This window comes from Dreissena polymorpha, chromosome 8, assembly GCF_020536995.1.
Source record: "Dreissena polymorpha isolate Duluth1 chromosome 8, UMN_Dpol_1.0, whole genome shotgun sequence".
NCBI classification, from domain to species: Eukaryota; Metazoa; Mollusca; class Bivalvia; order Myida; family Dreissenidae; genus Dreissena; species Dreissena polymorpha.
In genome coordinates, this window is record NC_068362.1 from 96,949,916 (window position 1) to 96,975,958 (window position 26,043).

Sequence of the window (26,043 nt, forward strand, 5' to 3'; positions counted from 1 at the left end):
CTTGGTACCTGGCGACACACATTTTCAAGTCTATTTCATTAAATTTGGCATAGATATTTATAAAAATGGCATCATATGAACCAGTAGTCATAGTATAAGCAACATTGAAGCCTAATATGCATTCATCTATTATTAATTGGGCACAAGTAATTTTACTGTGTGAAGACCCTACATAAAAATGCTGATTTCTTTCTTACTTGGTACCTGGCGACACACATTTTCAAGTCTTTTTCATTAAATTTGGCATAGATATTTTAATAAATGGCATCGTATGAACCAGTAGTCATAGTATAAGCAACATTGAAGCCTAATATGCATTCATCTATTATTATTTGGGCACAAACAATTTTACCGTGTGAAGATCCTTCATAAAAATGCTGATTTTTTTCTTATTTGTTACCTGGCGACACACATTTTCAAGTCTATTTCATTAACCCTTTGCATGCTGGGAAATTTGTCGTCTGCAAAAATGTCGTCTGCTGAATTTCTAAAATTAGCATTTTCTTCGATTTTTTTTCAAAGAATACTATCAGAATAGCAAACAGTTTGGATCCAGATGAGACGCCACGTTCTGTGGCGTCTCATCTGGATCCAAACTGTTTGCAAAGGCCTTCACAACTCGGTTCCCGCACTGTAAGGGTTAAATTTGGCATAGATATTTATAAAAATGGCATCATATGAACCAGTAGTCATAGTATAAGCAACATTGAAGCCTAATATGCATTCATCTATTATTATTTGGGCACAAATAATTTTACCGTGTGAAGACCCTACATAAAAATGCTGATTTTTTTCTTACTTGGTACCTGGCGACACACATTTTCAATTCTATTTCATTAAATTTGGCATATATGTTAATAAAAATGGCATTGTATGAACATATCGTCATAGTTTAAGCAACATTGAAGCCTAATATGCATTCATCTATTATTATTTGGGAACAAATAATTTTACCGTGTGAAGACCCTACATAAAAATGCGGATTTTTTTCTTACTTGGTACCTGGCTAATCACATTTTCAAGTCTATTTCATTAAATTTGGCATAGATATTTATAAAAATGGTATCGTATGAACCATTAGTCATAGTATAAGCAACATTGAAGCCTAATATGCATTCATCTATTCTTATTTGGGCACAAATAATTTTACTGTGTGAAGACCCTACATAAAAATGCTGATTTTTTTCTTACTTGGTACCTGGCGACACACATTTTCAAGTCTATTTCATTAAATTTGGCATAGATATTTATAAAATTGGCATCGTATGAACCAGTAGTCATAGTATAAGCAACATTGAAGCCTAATATGCATTCATCTATTATTATTTGGGCACAAATAATTTTACTGTGTGAAGACCCTACATAAAAATGCTGATTTTTTTCTTATTTGGTACCTGGCGACACACATTTTCAAGTCTATTTCATTAAATTTGGCATAGATATTTATAAAAATGGCATCGTATGAACCAGTAGTCATAGTATAAGCAACATTGAAGCCTAATATGCATTCATCTATTATTATTTGTGCACAAATAATTTAACCGTGTGAAGACCCCAGATAAAAATGCTGATTTTTTTCTTACTTGGTACCTGGCGATACACATTTTCATGTCTATTTCATTAAATTTGGCATAGATATTTATAAAAATGGCATCGTATGAACCAGTCGTCATAGTATAAGCAACATTGAGGCCTAATATGCATTCATCTATTATTATTTTGGGCACAAATAATTTTACCGTGTGAAGACCCTACATAAAAATGCTGATTTTTTTCTTACTTGGTATCTTGCGACACACATTTTCAAGTCTTTTTCATTAAATTTGGCATATACATGTATATTAATAAAAATGGCATTGTATGAACATGTCGTCATAGTATAAGCAGAGAAGCATAATAGGCATTCATCTATTATAATTTGGGCTCATACAATTTTACCGTGTTAGCACCATATATCAAGTTGCAGATTTTTTAAATATTCGCCACATACCCAAAGGCATTTTCATTAATATCTCAGAAAAATAGACCTATATATTAATACACATGGCATCTAAAGAACATTTTATCATAGTTAAACATGGTTCCCAGCCAACCTGGAAATCAGGGAAAACCTGGAAAAAGACTTTCACTTTCACTAACGCCCAGTACAAATATATGGACAGAATGATTTTTTCACTTACCGGTATGTGGGTGTATGTTGGCTCCACTTCACAAGATACAGTCATTGTAGTTTAATTGAAAAACGCATCTTACAATGTGAGATGAGTTCTGGGTTCAAGCCCCAGCAGTGCCCTATCATGTGTGATAAACAGAGCCATTATGATTAAATATACACAGTTATCTTTTTAAACAATACAATTAAATATAAGGAATAATGTTAAAGGGGCATTGCTGCTTAGCCATTTTTGGGATTGTATTGTGATTTTTGGCCAAATTTGACACTGAATAACAGGGTTTATATACATCCCAAGCATAAATGCTTCTAAATTTGTAAAAAAAACAAGTCGAAGTGTGCAGAATATTAAAAATTTGCAATTTTCTGATGTCTAAAGGTCATTAAATGCCACTTAAAGTTTACATTTTTTGTACAAAATGACCCATTTTGTGCTGTCCATTATTGGTTAATGTTTTACGCCGTCAGGTCCAAAAACGCTAATTCTGTAGCTTGTTTGGACTATAATCTATAATGTGGCAAAGTTTCAGCAGATTCGACCCAGTGGTTCTGATTTTATACGCCGTGCCTAGCTTTTATTAGTCCACTACCGGTTTCACCGGAGGGGACTTGTGGTTTGCGCTTTGTGGGTCCGTCAGTCAGTCACACTTTTCTGAATCCTGCGATAACTTTAAAAGTTCTTAATATTTTTTCATGAAACTTGAAACATGGATAGATGGCAATAAGGACATTATGCATGTGATTTCATTTTGTTCCTACGTCAAAAATTCTGGTTTTGTATGGCAATAAATAAAAACAAAATAAATTCTGACAATGGTGGAGCCGGTAGGGGACAAATTTGCTTGACAATAGTCTTGTTGAGTATTACTTACTGACTTATGCATATATACGCTCGGCTGTTTTCGGAGAATACCTGAGGTATTGTCATAGCCAGCTCATCGCGTCGTGTCGTGTCTTTTCGCCGTCCGGCGTCCGCCATGCTAAAACCTTAACATTGACCCATTGTACCCACAATTTTCGTACCCACATTTTTTTCGTAACCAAAATTTTCGTACCCACATTTGTTTAGTACCCAAAATTTGTGTTCCCACATTTTCTTACCCAAAATTTTTGAATCCAAATTTGTTTAGTTCCCACTCATTCCATCCCGCGAAACCCCTTAAGGTGTCGCAACTCTAGTATGGAATGAGTGATGTATTGGACGTCATCATTGATGACGTTCATTCGAACGAATGATTAAGGGGGCTAAGTTTCGTTAAGCTGGCGCATATAGCCGCGATTTGGGAGTCTTGAAAACTGGCCGAACACGTTTGCTGAAATTTGACATGTATATGGACCAGAATGCGATCTACCTGTTGGCGTAGGCGTTATACCTGGGAAAAATATAGTTTTTGATTAAATCACGAAAAAGTTTCGCAAGTTTTACATAACCGGAATTACAAAATGCGGTATGTGAAATGCCCTGTGGATATACCGATGTCCTACCGAAATCCCCGAAATCAAACTTTGATAAAACAACGTTTCATTAGTGATTTCAGTGTATTTCGCAACGATCTATATTAAAATACGCAGTTTTTCAATACACAATCAATATTAATGGGGATTTCGTGGGATCTCGTGGATTTCTGGGGATTTTGGTAATTACGGGAAATTCGGTATTTCTTCACACCCGTCAAAATGGTCGACTTCGTCAGAATGAACGCTTAGAAAGTATTTACAAAAAAACATCATCTCAAACGATGTAAAGTGAACGCTACTTATCTGTTTTGTAGATAAGTATACGATCCATTGGAAAACACTAACATTTGACATAAAAAAAACGCCAGTGGATATGGAAATCTTCATCGTTTGAAATAGCAGACGGCGTCGACCAAAGGCGAAAAGATCGCGAGAAAGTATTCACAAAATAACATAATTAAAAATGATGTCAAGTGAACGCTAATTCGCTGTTTTGTAGATAAGTATACGATCTATTGAAAAACCATAACATTTGACATAAAACACCCGTGGATATGCAAATCTTCTGCGTACCAAATAGCAGACATCATGTGGCGTCTAATCTGAGTCTACGCTGTTTGCCAAGGCCGATAGTATAATGAATGGAAATGCACAAACTCAGCAACTGGCAAGCATATATGCATTAGTAGATTGTTTCGTGATTATTTAGAAACGACTACATAATTCTTTTGGTTCAGCCAGTGCAACTTAACAGAAATAAGTATAATAGTTTCTACACCTGACAACAATGTGCCAACTTTATACAAGGTAAGTTGTTTACATTATTTAAAATATTTCAAGCTTACAGTATACAACAATAAACAGCTGGTACAATGTAATGTCATCGTTTTAATTTTAATAAGCCCGTGGTTAATTACCCTTTTTAATCTTATGGTTCAATGCATCTCTAACACCTTCAATTGACATTCTCGGCTCGGGTAGTCCAAATAATTAGACGTAAGCTACCCCGCTTATGTAAATCGACCTCATATTTATAGGAGTACGGCTCGGGTACTACTTACCGGTACATGTACCCCGGGTACTCTTAACTTTACTTACATGTAGCCCGGGTACGGTAAAGAAACTTAAACATACCCGCAAATATTAGATTGTATCCGAGTTGTATATCTGCCAAAAATCCGATGTCGTTAAACATGCTAGCGATTAAAGTAAAACAATATTGTTTACCTTAAAGAAACTTCTCTTTAAAAAAAATCTGCATCAACATGCTTTTTAGTATGAGTGTTGAGAGGACGCCGTAGGAATAATCAAGTAATCAAGAATACGTCTCTGTTTCTGCTTTTATTTCCTTCATGTATAATGACGATAAGGATTGACGACTAACATTGACGGCAATGATAACAAGCATTGAAAACTAACACTAACAACAAGGATTGGCGACTAGATGTAACATTGACGATTCTCTACAATAAATGAAATTAACAATAAGGAATGAATAATACGATTATAGTACAACAGATCTGCTATTCGAAGTATAATATGATAGCATACACTCATTAGAATAAAAGGTTTCATAAATAACAATTTGAAACATTTTCAATAAATATCGAAATATCTTATACAATATTTATTACACAGCATGAATTATTTGTTAAAACATAATATAAATACCAAATATGGTGTTCCCCATTTAACGGACCTCGCAAACCAAAAAATGTTTCTTTAAAAAAATCTATGATGGTAAAAAGTGAACGTGCGACATCGCGGAAAATATACTTGACAACGTCATACAATGACGCGACTTTAAACAATTTAAGATTTTAAATTGAATCACATTAATGATTGTAAAAATGAGTTTTGATAATACATTGTATAAATGCCATTTAACAGAAAATTGACATAAATGTAAACATAATTAATTTTTACAAAATAGCCGACAACAACCGATTTAGTGTTAAAATTCCCGGGTATGTTTTAGTATATTTACCGTACCCAGGGTACGAGCCTTACTAACTGTATTATTATTATATCTCACCGACTTCCTTTACCTTGTTGTGTTTCAACCTGAAATTTATGTAAAATCCGGCTTTCTTTACTTTTATTTTTCATTCATTTGATTACGCAATTGTTGACGTATCTCGTGGAAAATTATTTGAATCTTTGGATTTTAGTGACGACAAGCTGGAAGTGTCAATTTATTTTTTACAATGAATCTAAGATGTATTTAATTTTTGTGTGTTTGTCATGCATAGTTCAGTGTTTTCCAGAAAAATTTGAGTAGCCAGTTATATGGCCGGCAACTATGCAGTAAAACCAAAGCATTTGTGACATTTACTTGATATATTTGGGAAAAGTAGCCGGCATCAAGAGTTAATGTAACCGGCAAGATCGCTAGCAGCCGGTATTTAAAGAGAACACTGATAATAGTAAACTAAATCTCTACGACGGGATTACAGCTTTGTAAAATTGTTTTTTGGGTGATAATGGTTAGTAATTCATACTAATGTTATTAAAAAATATCGGCTTTAAATTTAATTTTGAGAATGCGATGGAAGAACAGAAAATGAAGAGCATACAGGGATGGAAATAAGTGGTTTACCGTGAACCCGGGGCAAGTAGATTTTGGCCTGGGCAACTCAATTTCAAAAGTTGGTAAACTTCTTTTTTTTAAAGCTTAAAACAATTCACTGCAATAAAAATTGAAAAACAATTGATCACCATGGATCAATACTAGTTAAATAACATTCATTATTTAGGAATAGGACATGATTCAATTCAGGCTCATAATAAAACATCATGCATTGAACATGTGTTGTCAGCAAATGTATTTAATTATCTATTATTTTATTAAAATAATGTATAATATTCACATGTTCATATTTCTGGGCTCGTTATTCTTTATCTGGGCAACCAAAATACTAAAGATGGTTGCCCACAATAGTAAACAGTTAGTTTCAATCCCTGGCATATCATTGTATCTCTATTGTTATAAGCATTGCATTAAAGTTGTGATTGAGGTTAGCCTGTTATATATGAAATATATATAGTCGAGCTATCCTACTCAACCCGGCGTCGGCTTGCGCATTGGAATGTTTGCGTACCACCTCAAATATATTTCCTATGTCCATTGACATATTGCTTTTATATTTTGCATACTTCATTACCGACATAAACCCAATCTATAAACAAGAGCAGACAACTCATTTACTGTATCAAGCATTTTAACAGAATTAGGCCCTTTTTCACTTAGAATAATATGCATATTATTGATAAATCTATGTTAAAGTTTGCATATGACCTCAAATATTTTTTATGTCCCTTGACATATTGCGTTCATACACCATGTATTTTGCTTATTAACCAACATGACCCCAATGTATAAACAAGAGCAGATAACTGTATCAAGCATTTTGTAACAATTATGGCCTTTTTAACCAGGTTTTCCGAAGGAAAAAACTGGTTATTAGATTGGCGAATGCGGGCGGGCTGGCTGGCGGGCTGGCGGAATAAGCTTGTCCGGGCCATAACTATGTCGTTCATTGTCAGATTTTAAAATCATTTGGCACATTTGTTCACCATCATTGGACGGTGTGTCGCGCGAAATAATTACGTCGATATCTCCAAGGTCAAGGTCACACTTTTGAGTTCAAAGGTCAAAAATGGCCATAAATGAGCTTGTCCGAGCCATAACTATGTCGTTCATCGTCAGATTTTAAAATCATTTGGCACATTTGTTCACCATCATTGGAGGGTGTGTCGCGCGAAATAATTACGTCGATATCTCCAAGGTCAAGGTCACACTTTGAGTTCAAAGGTCAAAAATGGCCATAAATGAGCTTGTCCTGGCCATAACTATGTCATTCATTGTGAGATTTTAAAATCATTTGGCACATTTGTTCACCATCATGGGACGGTGTGTCCCACGAAAGAATCACGTCAATATCTCCAATGTCAAGGCCGCCACGACTAAAAATAGATTTAAAAAAAAAAAAAAAACTTTCAAAGGGGGTTAATTTTTTTTGGTCATTTCAAAAGTTCAGTTTGAGTTTTCTCCCTTTATCAGATTTTTTTTTCACAATGAAAACCTGGTTTTGTGACAAATTTGTCCCTTGTTTTCACTTAGAATAAGCATATAATTGATAAATCTATTATTAAGTTTGCGTACCACCTTTAAATTGCCATAACTTGTTTATTATGCTCCCCCCCAAATTTTTTAGGGGGAGCATATAGTCGCCGCTTCGTCTGTCCGTCGGTGCACAAATTTGTTTCGTACCCAATTTTTTTTGTACCCAAATTTATATAATGTACCCTTTTTTTTCGTACCCAAATAGTTTTTTGTACCCTAATTTTTTCGTTCCCTATAGGTTTTCATAACCAAATTTTTTTTCGTACCCAATTTTTTTTTTACACAAATTTGTTCGAACCCAAATTTCTTTGAACCCATTTGTTCGTACTCAAAATTTTTTTCGTACCCAAATTCGTTTTGTTCCCAATTTTTTTTGTACCCAAATTTTTATTTGAACCTTTTTTTTCGTACCCAAATAGTTTTTCGTACCCTAATTTTTTTTCATAACCAATTTTTTTTTCGTACCCACATTTTTTTGTACCCAATTTTTTCGTACACAAATTTGTTCGTACCCAAATTTCTTCGTACCCATTTGTTCGTACTCATTTTTTTTTCGTACACAAATTTTTTCGTACCTTATTTTTTATTTGTACCCATTTTTTTCGTACCAAAATAGTTTTTTTGTTCCCTTATTTTGTTTGTACCCTTTTTATCGTACTCAAATTTGTTTTCGTACCCAAATTTGTTTTTTTTTCCTACCCGCATATTTTTTCATACCATTTTTTTAAAGAAATAATCGATTTTCAATTTGATTTCATCTCTCCACTCATTCCATCCCGCGAAACCCTTAAGGTGTCGCAAGTCTAGTACTAATATGGAATGAGTGATGTATTGGACGTCATCATTGATGACGTTCAATTGAACGAATGATAATGGCGACTAAAATTCATTAAGCTCCAGCGTATAGCAGCGATTTGGGTCTCTTGGAAACTGGCCCAACACTTGTGCTGAAATTTGACATGTATATGGACCATAACTCGATCTACACGATGGCGTATTCGTCATATCTGGGAAAAGTCCAGTTTTTGATAAAATTACGAAAAAGTGGTGTTTTTTATTGCGCAATCGCTATAAAATGAGTTCTCGCCGTAAGCGTTAATAGCGTTAATAGCAACCCAAACACAATTCACCCCAAGGAGACAATTCACGCGATAGACACTTCAAATTTGATTTTAATTAATACATATTGCGATTGTATTCCCAAATAAATAAATAAATTCATATTGCGTTTAACATACGAAGCTGAACCCGTTTAGAAAATATTAACAAAACAAACAAAAACAAACAACAGTTAAAATTCATTGATGTAGATATGGTAACCTGATTACATATCCACTAGCGTACACATGAAAAATAGTTCGCAAGTAAACAACAAACAATCAAATTTAAACGCAAATAAGTTAACAAAATATAAAAATAAATCCGAGAAATCGATACTTAAAATTACAATTTCTGCACTAAAAACATTTTTGAGAGTCATTAAAACACATAATATCGGAAGTATACAACCAACAATCAAAATGGCTGCCAATGAACGTTCGAAAAGAACGCGAGAAAGTATTTACAAAATAACATCATCAAAAATGATTAAAGTGAATGCTACTTCGCCGTTTTTTACATAAGTATACGATCTATTGAAAAACACTAGCATTTGACATAAACACACCCGTGGATATGGAAATAGACATCACGCGGCTCCCGCATTTTGCCCTGTGTACGGTTGTTCAGAAAACTTGGTAAGTGTCATTGTGTTCTTGAATTTGTCCGATGAGTTGAATTTTATATTCCATTACCATACGAGAAAGTTTTCAAACACATTTATTTCTTACGAAACTTACCTTGAAAAATAAACAACACAAATATTAGTGGCACGAACTGATAGTGGAACGAAACGACAATCAACCGTTAAAGTTCAAGGGCATAATTTGAATGGAAATACATGTGTTGAATATTGGATAAATTAATTGTTTTGCCGTTAAAAGGGTAAGTTTTTTTGGTTTGCTTTGCTTATTTTTTTTATCAAAACACAAGTTTTATAGTTTGATTTCTGTACAACAGTTCAGTTAACGTTATATCTTGAATTTATAAATATCGAACTAGATGGCGGAGTTTGCACATTTCGGACGTTGCTATGCAAGTTAGTTCTCGATAGAATATACTGTTTTACCTTTTCGCATACAGTTGTGCAGCTGTTTTTCCATGTAATGATGCAATGTTTTACGTCTGGAATACCCCCTCGATGATTATAAATCATTAACTTCTCAAATTATAAGCATCGTCAACTTGACAAGGTTCTGTCAAGATTTAATATTTTTATTTAATTAATAATTACTAAATTAGTAGAATATGTAAAGCTGAGTAACATTAATTCAGACTGATGTCTGATTAGGGCAGTGGTTCACCTGATTTTCTCATTGGTTGACCACACCACAATTTATATCAGTACAAAAACAAATAGCTTGTAATTATAATATAATTGATAAATGTGAATGTTTAATTTATTTGTTTGCAACAATTTGGAACCTTTTGGTTTGAGCATTGTAAGCCTAGTGTATAATTGCCCCTTTGTTCAGCACACATGAATTGATATGAAATACAGCTATATCTCGTGTGGCGTATTTTCATTTAAACTCTGGATTTTAATGACTACAAGTCAGTCGTGCAGTTAAATATGTTTTACAGCATAGAAAGAATCCAAAATTATTTTGGATTTTGTGTTTGCCATGCATAATTTTAATTTTCATAGGAATAAAATAATTTACAGCGACAGGATTACGGCTTTGTTATGTTAAGCATTTGATACAAATGTTATTAAGAATTAGTGTGGTTGTAAATAAATTTTGAGAAATGGAACGAAAAAAAAATCACAGAAAATGGAAGTGCGTGCATGTTACTGTATCTTGCAACTTTATTGTTTTAAGAATTGGATTAAAGTTTAAATTTAGGTAAGCGTGTCGCTTTTACTAAATTTAGTTCTTTGTGTCTCCTTTGCTCTTATATGGTATGAAATGCGTATCTCGTGTAACGTAATTTCATTCAAACTCTGGATTTTAATGACGACAAGTCAGACGTGTTATTTTATTTAACAGTAAAATCTTTTTTAAAGCCTCAAAAGATTGTAAAAATATTTCCGATTGTATTTTTGTCATGCATAATTTAATCTTCCATAAGAATAAAATAACTCGCTGCGTCAAGATTTCGGTTTCCTTCATCATGTTTTAGGTAAGAATGGTTAGCATTTGATACACAAATTTAAAAAATAATAGTGTGGTTTTTAATAAATTTTGACAAAGAGAAGGATGACCAAAATTGGAGGTTCATATCTTTGTAACTTTATTGTTTTAAGCAAAGGATTAAAGTTAAAATTGATGTAAATGTAAGCCTGTCGTTAATACTAAATTTAGATTTTTTTATGACTCCTTCGCTTCTGTATATACAATGTATACACTACGTGACCTGTGATTGTTGCCTAATTTGCGGAGTCAAGGCGGACAGTTTGCTTTTTGAGTGGTAAATCACCGCGATTTCACGTGATTCGCCACTCTGCCGTCACGCGAGAGCAAGAAAATATTCGCCCTGATTCCCCTCAGTTTTGTGGTGATCGCCGTGATTGCAGTGGATATCGGTGACATCGATGATTCAGCAATTCATGCATATAAACCGAATTGTATCGATAACTGTCTAATGTTCACAATTATCAAATCATCCAACATAATTACAACTTCACTTACGAAAAAAATAATCTTAAACATTTATGTCGGTAAATATGCTTGAGAATTTCATTAACACAACCATATGACTACGCCATTTTTCAGAAGTGTAAAGAGTACAGTGCATAATGTGGGACGAGCGTATTTAAAAAGCTTATATCATATTTCTCGTAAATTACCAAATTATAAGTTTTGTCTAAATCAAATACCATGTATAGAGAAACAAGGTATTTATAACCGACCAATGACGAAACACTATGCAACTTTCAATTTAGACAGTGCTACATGTATATGGCAACAATATGGAATTTGAAAAGTGGTAGTGTATTCGGGCCTGGAATATAATTAAATAATGTTTACATGTTATGTTCAATAATTATTGCATGATCATTCTGCGCTGTTATATTAATTTGGAGCCGTTAAAGCTTCCGACATTACTTCATCAAATTCATGTCGGAACGGGAGTATTTTAGCTAATACGCCCATTGTATACAACAACAACAAAAGCTTTATTATTGCAATGTATAATGTAAATGTATACATATATGTTACATGTACATGCGGTGATGCGAGAATTGCAGCAAAAATCACGGGTCGCGTAGTGTAGTATGAAATACATATCTCGTGTAACATAATTTCATGTAAACTCTGGACTTTAATGACAACAAGTTGGATGTACGGTTTCCTATATTGTGTTTAAGGTCAGAATGGTTAGCATTTAATACTTTTATTATTAAAAAATAGTGTGGTTTTAAATAATTTATGAGAAAGGGAAGGAAGAACAGAAAATGGAAGTTCATATCATTGTAACCTTATTGTTTAAAGCATTGGGTTAAAGTTAAAATTGAGGTAAGCGTGTTGTTAATAATAAATTAAGTTTTTTATGTCTCCTTCGCTCTTGTAAAGTATGAAATACGTATCTCGTGTATCGTAAATTCTTTTAAGCTCTGGATTTTGTGATCGCCTTTTGTCTGTCGTCTGTTGTTAGTCGTCAACATTTACCTTGTTAACACTTAAGAATGTAATGTATTGCAGATTCAGAGATGTCTGTTCTGTTTTGAATGTCATGTGAAAAATAAACATATGGGCTGTTTGCATATTTTAATAACATATAAATATTGTTCAAATCTATTTGTTGATAGATTTAAAATAGCTAACTTTCCTCTTACATGCCCTTGTATTTCAAGATAGAATACTTTCCTTCACAGAGGAAAGAGGTCTGAGTTTGAATCTCAGTGGGGGCTTCAGAGGATGATTTATTTTTAGAAAAATGATTATATTTGCTCAACTTTGTAAATGACTTAAAGGGGCCTTTTCACAGATTTTGGCATTTTTTAACTTATTCATTAAATGTTTTATATCGATAAATGTAAACATTGGATCGTAAAAGCTCCAGTAAAAAAACAAGAATAAAATTAAAAAAGGAAAAGAACATTGCCCGGACCAGGTTTCGAACCAATGACCCATGGAGTCCTGCCAGAGTCCTGAAGTAAAAACGCTTTAGCCTACTGAGCTATTCCGCCGTGTACACATACTGAACGTATTTTATACCTTATATAAGCAATCTTCGTAGTTTCACAAAATTTAACGACAAAATCAGAACTCTCCAAATTATTCAATCGTTTCGCGTTGCAACGCTTTATAATTTTTAGGTTTTAAAATCGTCAAAAGATGCATATAATGGCTATATTAGACCATGGTAAATGTTCAGTATTACTGTTTCCTCACAAATATCATAACTAAAACGAAAATTTGCGAATCTGAAACAACTTTTTTCAATTTTGTCAATTTACCAAAGCGTGAAAAGATCCCTTTAAAGCCACACACCTAAAAATTAACTGCATGGCATAGTAAATTTATGTATAAATAATAAACATATTTTTATCTTTGCCATTTAGAATATATCTGGTGATTACAAGGTAGAAATCAATCTTTTTTGCGCTTTAAAACTTAAAAATAATTGCATTTGTCGAAATAGACGTATATGTCTACAAATCCTACTTTCGGTTCCATCCAAGCGGTACCATTTAAACAATAATATATTACTTTCTAACTAGGCTATAGATTTAATTTTACTTATGCCAATTAGAATATACACATGTAAGGCTATACATGTAGATTTAATGACAATTTTGCACACCTTCAAATTGCATCTTTATGTATTGATTAACATGTATTTCATTTCAAAGTGTGTGGCTTTAACCAAATAACTTTGAAAATTTCTTTTACAGAATGAGGTTTCTGAAAATTCAATCATTGAAGAAACATTTATAATTTGAGTGTACAATAAGACAGCAAACTAAGAATAGACATCCATTTGAGTTTTTTTATCAATTGAATATGCAAAGAAGAAATTAAATATCAGCAATACAAAAGCCTGTAATATGTGCAGGGTGTGGTTTTTCTATCTATCTATATATGCTCAGTCAAATTCAAACTAGGCAAATATTTACTGGACAGAAGGTCCTGTAAAATGGGAAAAAATACAGGACCCGCTCTTTTTTTATAGGACCTACTGGCTACAGAATATAATAGTTAGTAAAATAACTTGGTTTCATTGCCGGGATCAAGGTGTTTATGATATAAAATGATAAAATTATTGAATAGGTATTAATTTTAAGGTCACACATTTGTATCTGACGTTAAATAATAATACACGCCATACATGGTACTAGTCTTGTTAAGAAAAAAAATATTTAAATGCTGAACGCATGTTAACAGTTAATATAAACAGGAATCGCTTCTTTGTAATATCTTAAAAACAATTTCCAAAACAAAAGTACTTTATACTTTTTTAACTAAGCTATGCTTAGCGCGCATGTCAGGTATGAGTCTGGTCAATACAGCCTAAACTTACAACCGCCTCGATAAATGACAACCGGCCTGTTTCACGCGTGGACATTGATAGCTAAGATAATAACGGTTTGAATTACAATGATCATTATTATACATTACTATTGCTATTAAAACCACACAAATTGATATCTGCATCATTTAAATTGTAATAATCAGATTTATGATTATCTTGTTAAGCCACTAGGCCGTCATGGATTTGGACCGTCCTGACCCGCATTTGTAAGATGCACATAAATAGACCAATCAGGTGCCCTCGGAAAATTCCGTCAGCAGAAAGAGCGTTGGCATGGAAAAGCACATGTATAAAGACGCTATTGCTATTTTTGCACCTCAGAAAATTTTCAGAGCCATAAACAAACCTATGAATTTGTTTTTGTTTTTTTTACCGGACAATCAGTCCTGTAAATTTGACAGACAGGCCGGACCTTACACAATTTTACAGGACGTGTCCGTCGGTCTGGCCATGTTTGGCCAAGACTGTATACTGTCTAACTCCCCTTTCGGGTATTATTGACAGGTAATAGATATGACAGAATACTCTGTAAGTATAATTGTGCACTCAAATTTTTTATGACAAGTTGAATTATTAGTATTGTATATACCATTTCCATGCAATAAATTTTAGAAACCCATTTATTTTTCACAAACTGGATTGAAAAGTAAACAACAACGGGGTTTGATTTTACATTCATGAGTTTTTTGGGGTGTTTAATACATGTATAGTCATTCAAATTACTAATGTTTGATAAGATTTTATTAATTTTGGGTATAGTTAAAAATGTTCTGTCGGTTTAAAACCATGGCCGTTGAAGGAGTAGCAGTTTTCCTTATATGGGCCAATGGCTGTAGTAAAATCTTGTTACCACTCTAGAAATCACATTTACTGTGCATCCTTCAAGAAACTTGGTCAGGTCATTTGTTCTTATGATGTCTTGGCTGAATTTGAAAAACTGTTTCGCTTTCTTTAATTTATTCTCAAATCTTAATGAAGTTTGGTCAGAAGATTTGTATAAATTAAATCTCAGCCAAATTTGACACTGGGTCATTTGAGCTAACAAAATTGGTTAATATATTAGGCCACGACTTTTATATTTCTTGGTTTACAAAACCGCCGACCCTAATTTTTGGAAAATGGGAAAAAAAATAAAATCGGAAAATCGTCTTTTTTTTATATATTTTATTCCCGACCGCACTGAAAAACGAGCGAAACGAGAAAAAAAACGATCCGGTTTGAGTACGGTTGCGAATAAAATCAAGTAAGTACAATCAACGATTGGTTCACATATATTACAGAGATCGGGATATTTTTCAATGTGACACAGTATGTACCAGTCCTTTTATGGGCACTTCTCAAAATTTATTTAATTACAGACAATAGGAAAATCAGCGTCAGTAAAATGTCGACCGCATCAAAATTTATTTCCGAGTCTGTGACGCAACTATATTGTTTAACATGTTTATTATATTAAACATACCCGATATTATAGTAGATAAAAAAGTATTACCTTGCAATTTGATAATTAGTATAAATAATCCAATAAAACACTGCCATTATTTACGATATATGTGTTTAGGAATTTTGTAAACACGTCCGCCATAGTTTATAGGAACTGTACAGAAAGTTTGGAAATCGGAACAAATCGGTATATCTCGGAAAATCATTGATAAATGTATTTGTCGTTTTAATGCTTAGGGCCGAGAAATTTCGGCAAATCGGAACTCAACTTGCGTATTAAAAATACTAGCTCAATTAACCGTTAAACTCCGCCTCCGTTCTCTGCAAAAGATTCGAAGGCGGAGCTATGCACGTGCTATTATTAAATTGGAGGATTGCAATTGAGAAACAAACGCACGATTGGTTCGGCATGTTGATTGCTAGACAAAGGAAGCCAATTTTGTCGGCGCGAAATTTGTCGCTTTATTGCTTCAGACAGCAAGCGGCTTTCCTTTGATGACGTCAAACTGTCAATTCACACAGACTGAACATTTTCAGAAGACTTTAACTGGCTCCTTGTTTACAATTCCAGTAAAAACACTTGCTAACATTAAACTTTGGATTAAATTATCAAAATAAAGCAAAAGCCAAGTTGACAAATATGATTGTATTAATTCGCGTCAGTTTAAAAAAGACGTGTTGCGTTGTAAATCAACGAGTTTTCACGACAACAACAACTTTAACAAACATTACCGCGACGACGCGGGGATCGATCTACCTCGATTTTTTTTCATGGACGATGTCATAAGTCCAATAAGAGCAAACACAAACATTGTGTATGAGTAGTTTATCTTATATAAGATTTATGCAACGGGCATCGCATTGCGTAATGGTGCGCATCGAATTACGGAAATGAAGCGCAGTTTTTCGTTTTAATGGGAGAAGAACGCATGTCATTTAATGGAGTGTTTAAAATTGCCTGATGTTACAAAAGGTGCTTTTAGGTGACTCATTTCATTTGAAGATATAGATGTGTTTCATTGCATAATTAGATTTTTCGTCTCTGTGTTAAGGTTATAAAAGATATGATGTCTTTGTACTGATGTTATTAGTATTAACTTATTTTTCCAATGATGTTTTTTTTTTTTTTTTTTTTTCGACCGCCCGATGGACCATTTTCAAAATAATTTTTGTAAACCAATAAAAAAAAAAGTCGTGGCCTTAAATAAACAAAATGCATGTTTATACCACAGAAGTCACACTGTTAGTCTAATCTTCATCAACATCGGTATGCATATTTAACTTCAAAACAAATATTGGACCAGGGATTTCAATAGAAGCAGAATCCTGCGTTTTGACGCGAGCAAATTAAAAATGACTCATTTTTGACGCAACCCTTTTTTCTGCCGTGCGTCATTTTGACGCATCGAAAATTTAACCCGTGTGTCAGTCAGTTAACATCTCCAGTTCCATGGTAATAAATCCCCCTGTGCTCCTAATCAAAATTAATGTTGCTACGTCTGACCTTTGACATTGTAAATGGCGGACGTATTGTAAATTAACATTAAACCCGCGTTCAATTAAAAAATGGCGATTCAAACAACAACAACAATTCAAATTACAAGTAATGGTGATTCAATAATGGAGATAGCATTAACTGGATTTAACAAACATTAAATAAGGTTTGTTAAACCAGATAACAACAAGGAAATTTTGGATTAATAAAGTTAAACTACTACTGGTAAGGCATTCTTAAGTGTATATATTTCCGACATGTATAGTATTCGGATAAACAGTAATAGATATACTAGATGTTCAATGCATTTAGATTGTGTTTTTGTACAAAAGCTATCATAGGGATGATGATAATATAAGTTTTATAACAAGATAAATATGTGATGAAAAGGTGCTACAGGTACATATCTTAAATTACTTAAATGTGTTATGATGAAGTAGATTTTAAAGGTGCCTTTTCACAGATTTTGGCATTTTTTAACTTATTCATTAAATGCTTTATATCGATAAATGTAAACATTGGATCGTAAAAGCTCCAGTAAAAAATCAAGAATAAAATTAAAAAAAGGAAAAGAACATTGCCCGAACCAGGTTTCGAACCAGTGACCCCTGGAGTCCTGCCAGAGTCCTGAAGTAAAAACGCTTTAGCCTACTGAGCTATTCCGCCAAGTACACTTACTTAACGTATTTTATACCTTATATAAGCAATATTCGTAGTTTCACAAAATTTAACGACAAAAAAAGAACTCTCCAAATTATTCAATCGTTTCGCGTTGCAACGCTTTATAATTTTTAGGTTTTAAAATCGTCAAAAGATGCATATAAAGGCTATATTAGACCATGGTAAATGTTCAGTATTAATGTTTCCTCACAAATATCATAACTAAAACGAAACTTTGCGAATCTGAAACAACTTTTTTCAATTTTGTCAATTTACCAAAGCGTGAAAAGATCCCTTTAATGAGCATTTATTGTTTTAACAAATAAACATAGTATAGTGATAGAAATAATAAAAGTTGTAAAATGAACATGTTTTGTTTTTGAAAAACTTAAAGTCGATATTGTTCGCACAAATTATTGATATTTTGTCCTTATCTTTGTGTACCAATTCATTAAAATATGTTGTGTTATGTATCATGGTATTTTTATTTAATAACGCAGTATTTTTTTTTTAGATATTGTGTAACTCTTGGAGCATGTTTTTATCTAAAAAAATTGAATAATACAGAAAAAAACACAATTAACGCGCTTCAAAATTGACCCCAGAATTTTTCAATTTGACTCCTCAAAATTTCAGTCCAGGGGTCATTGACTCCTGGTTTTTATGGAATGAGTGCTATATTGACGTCATCATTTGAGGACGTTCAATTGAACAAATGATAATGGCGACTAAAATTCGATAAGCTCCAGCGTATAGCAGTGATTTGAGAGTGTTGAAACTGGCCCGACACTTGTGCTGAAATTTCTCATGTATATGGCGTTTTCGTCATATCTGGGAAAAATCCAGTTTTTGATAACATGACGAAAAAGTGGTGTTTTTTATTGCGCATTCACTATAAACACGTGGATAAGCCGGAAGTACATGTAGTGTTAATAGCAACCCCAAGACAATTCACCCCCACAAGACGATTCACCCGCTAGACAATTCAAAATTGATTTTAAATAAACAAATTCGTACCAATAATATTTCATACCCATATTTTTTTCGTACCTATTTTTTTGTACCCTTTTTTTTCATCCTCAAATTTTTGTGTACCCAATTTTTTTTTTCGTACCCATTTTGTTCGTACCCAAATGTTTTTTGTACCCTAATTTGTTCGTACCCAATTCTTTTTTTCGAACCCAACAGGGTTCGACACTAAGGCACGTCCGACAGACATTGTCTAGTAAGATCGGTGGTCGGGCTAGTAAAACTGTGGGCTAGCTTGTCCGACTGGTCAGACATAGCAAATCTATACTGATTCATATAACTATACCTAACCGAAAACCTTTTTCTCTTAATGTGTAAAATAACTCTCGTATCCGTTATTTACATCAGAACAAAACTAGCGTATATATATAAACGCGGAGAATTCACATGATTCATCGCTATTTTTAGACGCGAAGGAGAGCTTCCCGCAGAAATTGCTTGTTTCCATTGGTCAAGTTGTCATGAATATTAATGATTTCCTGAAGTGTCTTAGAACTTTACATCATTTTTTTACGACTTCTATTGACAATCGGTATCATCAATGTAAACATTTTGGCGTAGCAGACGAGAGAATGTTATTTAAAGAATGGCTTTGTTCAAGATTGGATTTTCATCCGACAAATAAGTTAATAAAGAAGAATCCGACGGTAAAACTGACACAGATTATGCTGGAAAAAGGGCTGTGGTTGCATGGAGCACAGCGGTCAAGGAGGCCAGAATTTTATGACCTTGAATAAATGTCACCTGCTGTACAGACATCATTTATTTAACTGGTGATAAACAGTGAAATTATAACAAACAATTTATGTTGTTAAATAGTTTTATTTTATTTTTTACTCTTTGCATCAAAATGACTTTCTTGTGTTCACTAATTATTTACTGATAAATAATTGATTAAACAGTTACACGACACAATTGTGTTTATTTGTTATGTCATTTATGGTCTAGTAGACATCATATTCGGGCTAGTACATTTTAAGAGGAGCTGGTCCGATGGTCTGGCTGTAAAAAAAGTGAATGTCGAACCCTGCCAAATGTTTTTCGTACCCAATTTCTTTCGTACCCAAATTTTTTTTGTACCCAATTTTTTTGTACCCAATTTTTTTTTTAACCATTTTTTTCATACCCAAATGTTTTTCGTACCCAAATTTGTTCGTACCCAAAAAAAATCGTACCCATTTTTTTCGTACTCAAATTTGTTTCGTACCCATTTTTTCGTACCAAATGTTCTCCGTTCCCAATTTTTGTCGTACCCAATTTTTTTTTCGAACCCATTTTTTTCATACCCAAATGTTTTTCGTACCCAAATTTGTTCGTACCCAAATTTTTTTTCATACCCATCTTTTTTGTACCCAAATGTTTTTTGTACCCAACTTTTTTCGTACCCAAATTTTGTTTCGTACCCATTTTTTTCGTACCCAAATTTGTTTCGTACCCAAACTTTTATTCGTACCCATTTTTTTCGTACCCAAATAGTTTTTTCGTACCCTAATTTTTTTCGTTCCCTATATTTTTCGTATTCTAATTTGTTTTCGTATTCAAATTGTTTTTTTTTCCTACCCACATTTTTTTCATACCCATTTTTTTTCGTACACAAAGTTGTTCGTACCCAAATTTTGTTCGTACCCATTTGTTCGTAGTCAAATTTTTTTCGTACCCGAATTTTTTCGTACCTAATTTTTTAATTGGTACCCATTTTTTCGTACCTAAATAGTTTTTCGTACCCTTATTTTGTTTGTACCCTTTTTTTTTTACTCAAATTTGTTTTCGTGCCCAAATTTATTTTTTTTCATACCCACATATTTTTTCGTACCAATTTTTTTTCCAATTTGATTTGATATCTCCACTCATTCCATCACGCGAAACCCTTAAGGTGTCGCAACTCTAGTACTAAAAGCCTACGATATTTTTTTCATAACAACTACAGCCTGTGATTAGCTCTATAATAATACCATCTTCCCTAATTAAGGAACAAAATTGTCGTTGTAAAATTTGCAAATAATCATTTCAAACAGTAGTCGCTATCCTAAGCAAATTATTGCAAAGTGTAGTTCTCATTTAACCGCTGCAAAAATAGTCTTAAGATTGTTTACGGAATCTAAACAAGGTATTGTTTTTCGGTCATTAAACAGCGATTTAAAGATGTACGATGAACAGCATTGCTAATTAACTACAAGTGGTCATATACCTACGCGAAAATTCTCCAAGACCGGACGTTGTTTATTGAAATATAAACAACAATGATGAAAAATAATGCATACCCGGCCCTCATTCCAACCTGCCCAAATGCTTGCAGTGGACGGTACCTCGGACGACACGGACCTCGCCATTAAGCCGCTGTTCATGGACGCGGAGTTTCGAACACGCCACCGCCTGACCAGCATCAACTCGATCAACTGGTGTCGGATCATGGTGCAGGTCGTGCACTACTTCTACGCGTATTTTCAGGTAATGCGGTCTGATGCACTATGTATGCGCGTATTGTGTCGTTTATCGGTTTGTTGCACTACTTCAACGCGTGTTTTAAGTTTTTTTTATACTAATATTTGAATGCGATGCGGTTTGGGTATCCTGCATTACTGCGCTTATTTCAAGCTAATGCGATTCTGTTTCTCTACTTCTACGCCTTTCCTTATGACTTCTACGCGTTTTTCAAGGTTATGTGATAGGGCACTGTTTTTGTTGTTTTTTTCGCGTATTTAAAGTAATGCATTTGGTGAATGCGTATTATAGCGAAGTGGTTGGTACATTCGCTTCTCACCTAGGGTTCAACTCCCGTTCCTGACAGCATGTGAGTTTGGTTGGTGGTCACCATACCGGACAGGTAGGGTTTCCTCAGGGTACTCCGGCCGCCCCCAACAACACAAGACCACACGGAAATTGAAAAATCTTTCAGCAACAGCAAAATAGCTGGAAATTGCAGCTACAATTCAAAATTCGTCCCAACTTTCGTAAGTTAAGTCAGTTAATTAGGTAGGAGTGCTGGGCGTACTTCGGGTCCACACATAACGCAGGCTCTGGATCTGAAGGGACCTCATAATCCTCGAAATACACTCACACACACGCGTGAACGTGAATAACTTCTCGCGTTTTCAAGGTAATGAGCTTTTATTATGAGGTTGGATGCTCTGATCGTGCGCGTATTTCAATGTGGTCCGTTTTTTATCTTCGTTCACGCTTAGTTAAAGGTAATGTTATTTCGTTGCCTTAATTCTAAAGTCGCGAATGTCAAAAATTGCAAAAATGGCATATTTGGTATCATTTTGTCGTGCTTGACGAGCTCTACACGATGCAACAAACGGCATATGTGTACCTTTCTCTACTAAGGCACTATTGACCCCTCAACATTGGCGAAACGTGACAATTTTTTATTCATTTTAATTCTAACATCGCGAATTACTTTGTGTAGGATTCAGCCAAATGTATGTCGCCTTAACTCTAAAGTCGCGAATGTCAAAAATTGCACAAATCGACATATTAACAAAAATTATTAATTAATATAACTTTTTTACTTAAAAAGCAATTGTCTTAAAATTTTGCAAATTGATAGATTGCATACATCTCAACCACCTGTGATTTTTTTCATAAAGATATCTTGTTTTATAATACATGGTTTTTTATTTCAAAACTTTAGAAGTCATTTTCTCAAAATCACTTTTTTGGACTTTCGTGCATTTAGAATTAGTGCGATGATTTGGTGATCGCGCTCTTCTTCTATGCGTATTTCAAAGAAATAAGATTTGATGCATTTTGAATGCGTATTTCAAGAGTATCCAGGTTGGTCGCATAAACGGTTAAGAATACCTTTTGGAGGATTTGCTAAAACAACCGAGATATGCCAACAAGTGGCACAGACACAGGAAAAATTTATGTCGACAAAATTAATGTTTTAATGCTAAAACGAGGGTTGTCCGAAAATTTAGAATGTCCGAAAACTAAGAGTACGGTATATGTGTTCTGAAGGAGACTTCACGGTTCGGATCGCCGCAATAACGCAGTAAGAACGCAAATCCTTTGTGGCGGAGGGATAAAACATACGCCGCACGTATGAGAAACAGCTAAGTGTTTTTTTTCAGGTCAAGGTCAAGTCAAATACATCTGGACAAATATGTAGCTATCGTTTGTTTGATAAATCTGCAGATGAGCAGTGACGTAGACTCACCAGTAGAGATTGTGGTACCAACTGGTGCCTGTGGAAACGTCACAGGTTAAACTTTTAACTATCGTATCGTCGTTACTTTTTTACAAGCTTTCTTAAAGGGATCTTTTCACGCTTTGGTAAATTGACAAAATTGAAAAAAGTTGTTTCAGATTCGCTAATTTTCGTTTTAGTTATGATATTTGTGAGGAAACAGTAATACTGAACATTAACCATGGTCTAATATAGCCATTATATGCATCTTTTGACGATTTTAAAATCTAAAAATTATAAAGCGTTTCAACGCGAAACGATTGAATAATTTGGAGAGTTCTGTTTTTGTCGTTAAATTTTGTGAAACTACGAAGATTGCTTATATAAGGCATAACATACGTCAAGCATGTGTACTCGGCGGAATAGCTCAGTAGGCTTAAGCGTTTTTACTTCAGGACTCTGGAAGGACTCCAGGGGTCACTGGTTCGAAACCTGCTCCGGGCAATGTTCTTTTCCTTTTTTTAATTTTATTCTTGATTTTTACTGAAGCTTTTACGATCCAATGTTTACATTTATCAATATAAAGCATTTCATTAATAAGTTAAAAAATGCCAAAATCTGTGAAAAGGCCCCTTTAAAGCTTGCAAAAATATATGTGTCCCCCGTTCACGCTTTTAATCTAAAAAATACTTTTGCCAAAATCGTGTATAAAAATAATAAAAATAATATTGATAATAGTTTTTAATATTAATAATTATTAGTATAAAATAATGTAACCTACATGTACTATAATTTATAACAAATTGTAAAAAATATCAATAATAAAACATTAAGTATCATTAAAATTAATTAAAATGTATGTTCATCTAATTTTCTATGTTGCACCTAATAAAGACTTACATTTACAGCTGGCTGCATCGCCAGCAAGTTGGGTCTGCATGTGCGGCTCGTGTGCGCGGTTACGTGCAACGACATAGTGTCACGTGCGCTGTCGAGTGGAGACTACAGCGTCTCGCAGACGGTCACGCCGACACTGGCGCCCGCTATGGATATTCAGGTTGGACATTACGTAAAAGCTACACTGTAACATATGTTATTGTCCTTTCAATTACCCGTTTTCGAGTAATGTAATTATGCCACACATAAAAGAACATTCATAGAGTAGTGTAAACCTATTAATTTTAGCTCGATTGCATCGAAAGCCTAAGGCTTATTGAGACGCTATTGAATCCTTTACCTGGAAATAACCCAAAATTGGTGTTTAGCCAAAGAGCTCTCCTCACTCGGGATATCGAACACATGATCTTCAGGTCGATAGGCGGACACCATATCCACTACGCCACGGCATCCTGACGAAATAACATTCATTGAACGTGAACTCTAATTCTAGGCCTTGTCTCAACAAATCTCCGGCAATTCGTTTGTAATTAAAAAAAAGAAACAATTTTACTACGTTTTCGGATAATATAAAGATGAATTGGTGTCTTAAGTATTAAGTTTGTAAATTAATCAACATACGCTTTTTATTTTACCTTAGTGTGTAAGTATTTAATACTGATAATTTATACTTAAATTGCATACCCGTAGACGAGTAAAACATTTGTAATATAAGTTGCAGCCAACTTAATTCGACGTAGAAACGGTTATTTCTCTTTTACCCTGAATGCAGCGATTCTTCGTATTCAAGCGTTACAATAATGTTGAATTCAATAGGCTACCGGCAGGTCACCAAAAAATTAATTTCTCGATGAAGTCATTTCCAAGATAGTTCCACATACAGAACTGTCCACAATGTTTTATTATGTCAAACCTGACACTTGAAAATATGCCATACTCTTAAACAGTTGTTAAAATGAATTTAAAACATTAGCACATAGGATCAGGTTGACGTTTACGTTTAATGTTCATTAACTGTGATGGATCGTGAGCATAATGGGCAAGTAAGTCCATCTTTTTGTTAAGGACTTTGAGGCCATAGGGCCAGCAGTTTGTGGTTATAGGGTCTTTATGAAGCCTTATTTGTTCTATGTTTCTGAAATTTGTTTAGAAATAGATACCTAATTGGTTAAAAAGTTGTAAAATAGTTTTTTTAAAAGTAACCAGTTATTCCATTATGATTTCTGGGTAGTATTAATGCAGATTAGAGAAGTCCAAGTTTTGTTAATCAGTGTTTGTTGTTCAACGCACTTTAAGCACTTTTAGAGCAATGCTGGGCCTCTGATACTATCCATAGTAGCAGACAAACAATTGTTTTGAGAAAAAGTCAAATATTTTCTTTTAATTTGCTTGATTTAAGAATGGTAGAAATTTAGAATGGTCAAATCCATCAATTTTATCAAGATTCAAATAAATATTCAACGACAAATGCCAAACAGTTTAACTACGCAATGTATTATCTTAAAGGTTTGGCATAATAATGTCAAGGCTGGGATCATTTGTATTATAAAGGTTCCCCCGAGAACGGCGGGAAATTTAAGTACATAATGTCTATCCCCGGGACAAGCGAGAAGTGTGTTCGTGGAAACTATGCCTATACATCACTTCTATTCGTTATCATAAAATGGTGTTTTCAAGACCAGAGTAAAAACCAGAGATAAAACTTCACTGAATGTAAAATAACTCTGGAAAACTGTACCCGAAAACAACCAATATTAACAAAAGTTTTCTGATCAAAGTCTAGCAAATTCGCTAACACTGGTACAGTCAATTACGCAGGAACCTGTCGTCGGGGGCCGAACTAAGTAGACCATTGGACAGACTGACGGTGTGCCGTACGCTGTTATAAGTCCCAGCCATGACGATGTGGGTTTCTAATGGAGCTCGTAATTCTCGACAACACTGGAATATAACAAAACTCTGGCAAGCATCGTGTTACAATAAAAATTTAGTGGGAGGGTGGGTGGTAAATGTAAAATTGTAAAACATAGCGCGACCTACCCTGTGATGCG

At 34.0% G+C, this 26,043-nt stretch overlaps 2 protein-coding genes across 5 annotated transcripts in view; both read left to right on the plus strand.

Moving 5' to 3' along the window:
• The window catches only part of LOC127843257 (protein white-like), a 164,244-nt gene that overhangs the window by 85,388 nt on the left and 52,813 nt on the right, over positions 1-26,043 (plus strand). The gene's annotated exons all lie outside the window — the stretch shown is intronic.
• Positions 1-26,043, plus strand: part of LOC127843259 (threonine synthase-like 2) — a 141,849-nt gene that overhangs the window by 27,013 nt on the left and 88,793 nt on the right. The window contains exons 5-7 of one of the 4 annotated variants that reach the window (XM_052373128.1): positions 21,260-21,411; positions 23,104-23,170; positions 24,004-24,152. The exons of the other annotated variants lie outside the window; for them this stretch is intronic. Of the exons in view, the coding sequence (XP_052229088.1) occupies positions 21,260-21,411; positions 23,104-23,170; positions 24,004-24,152 (368 nt within the window). The remainder of the gene's footprint in view (positions 1-21,259; positions 21,412-23,103; positions 23,171-24,003; positions 24,153-26,043) is intronic. 4 annotated transcript variants of the gene reach the window in all.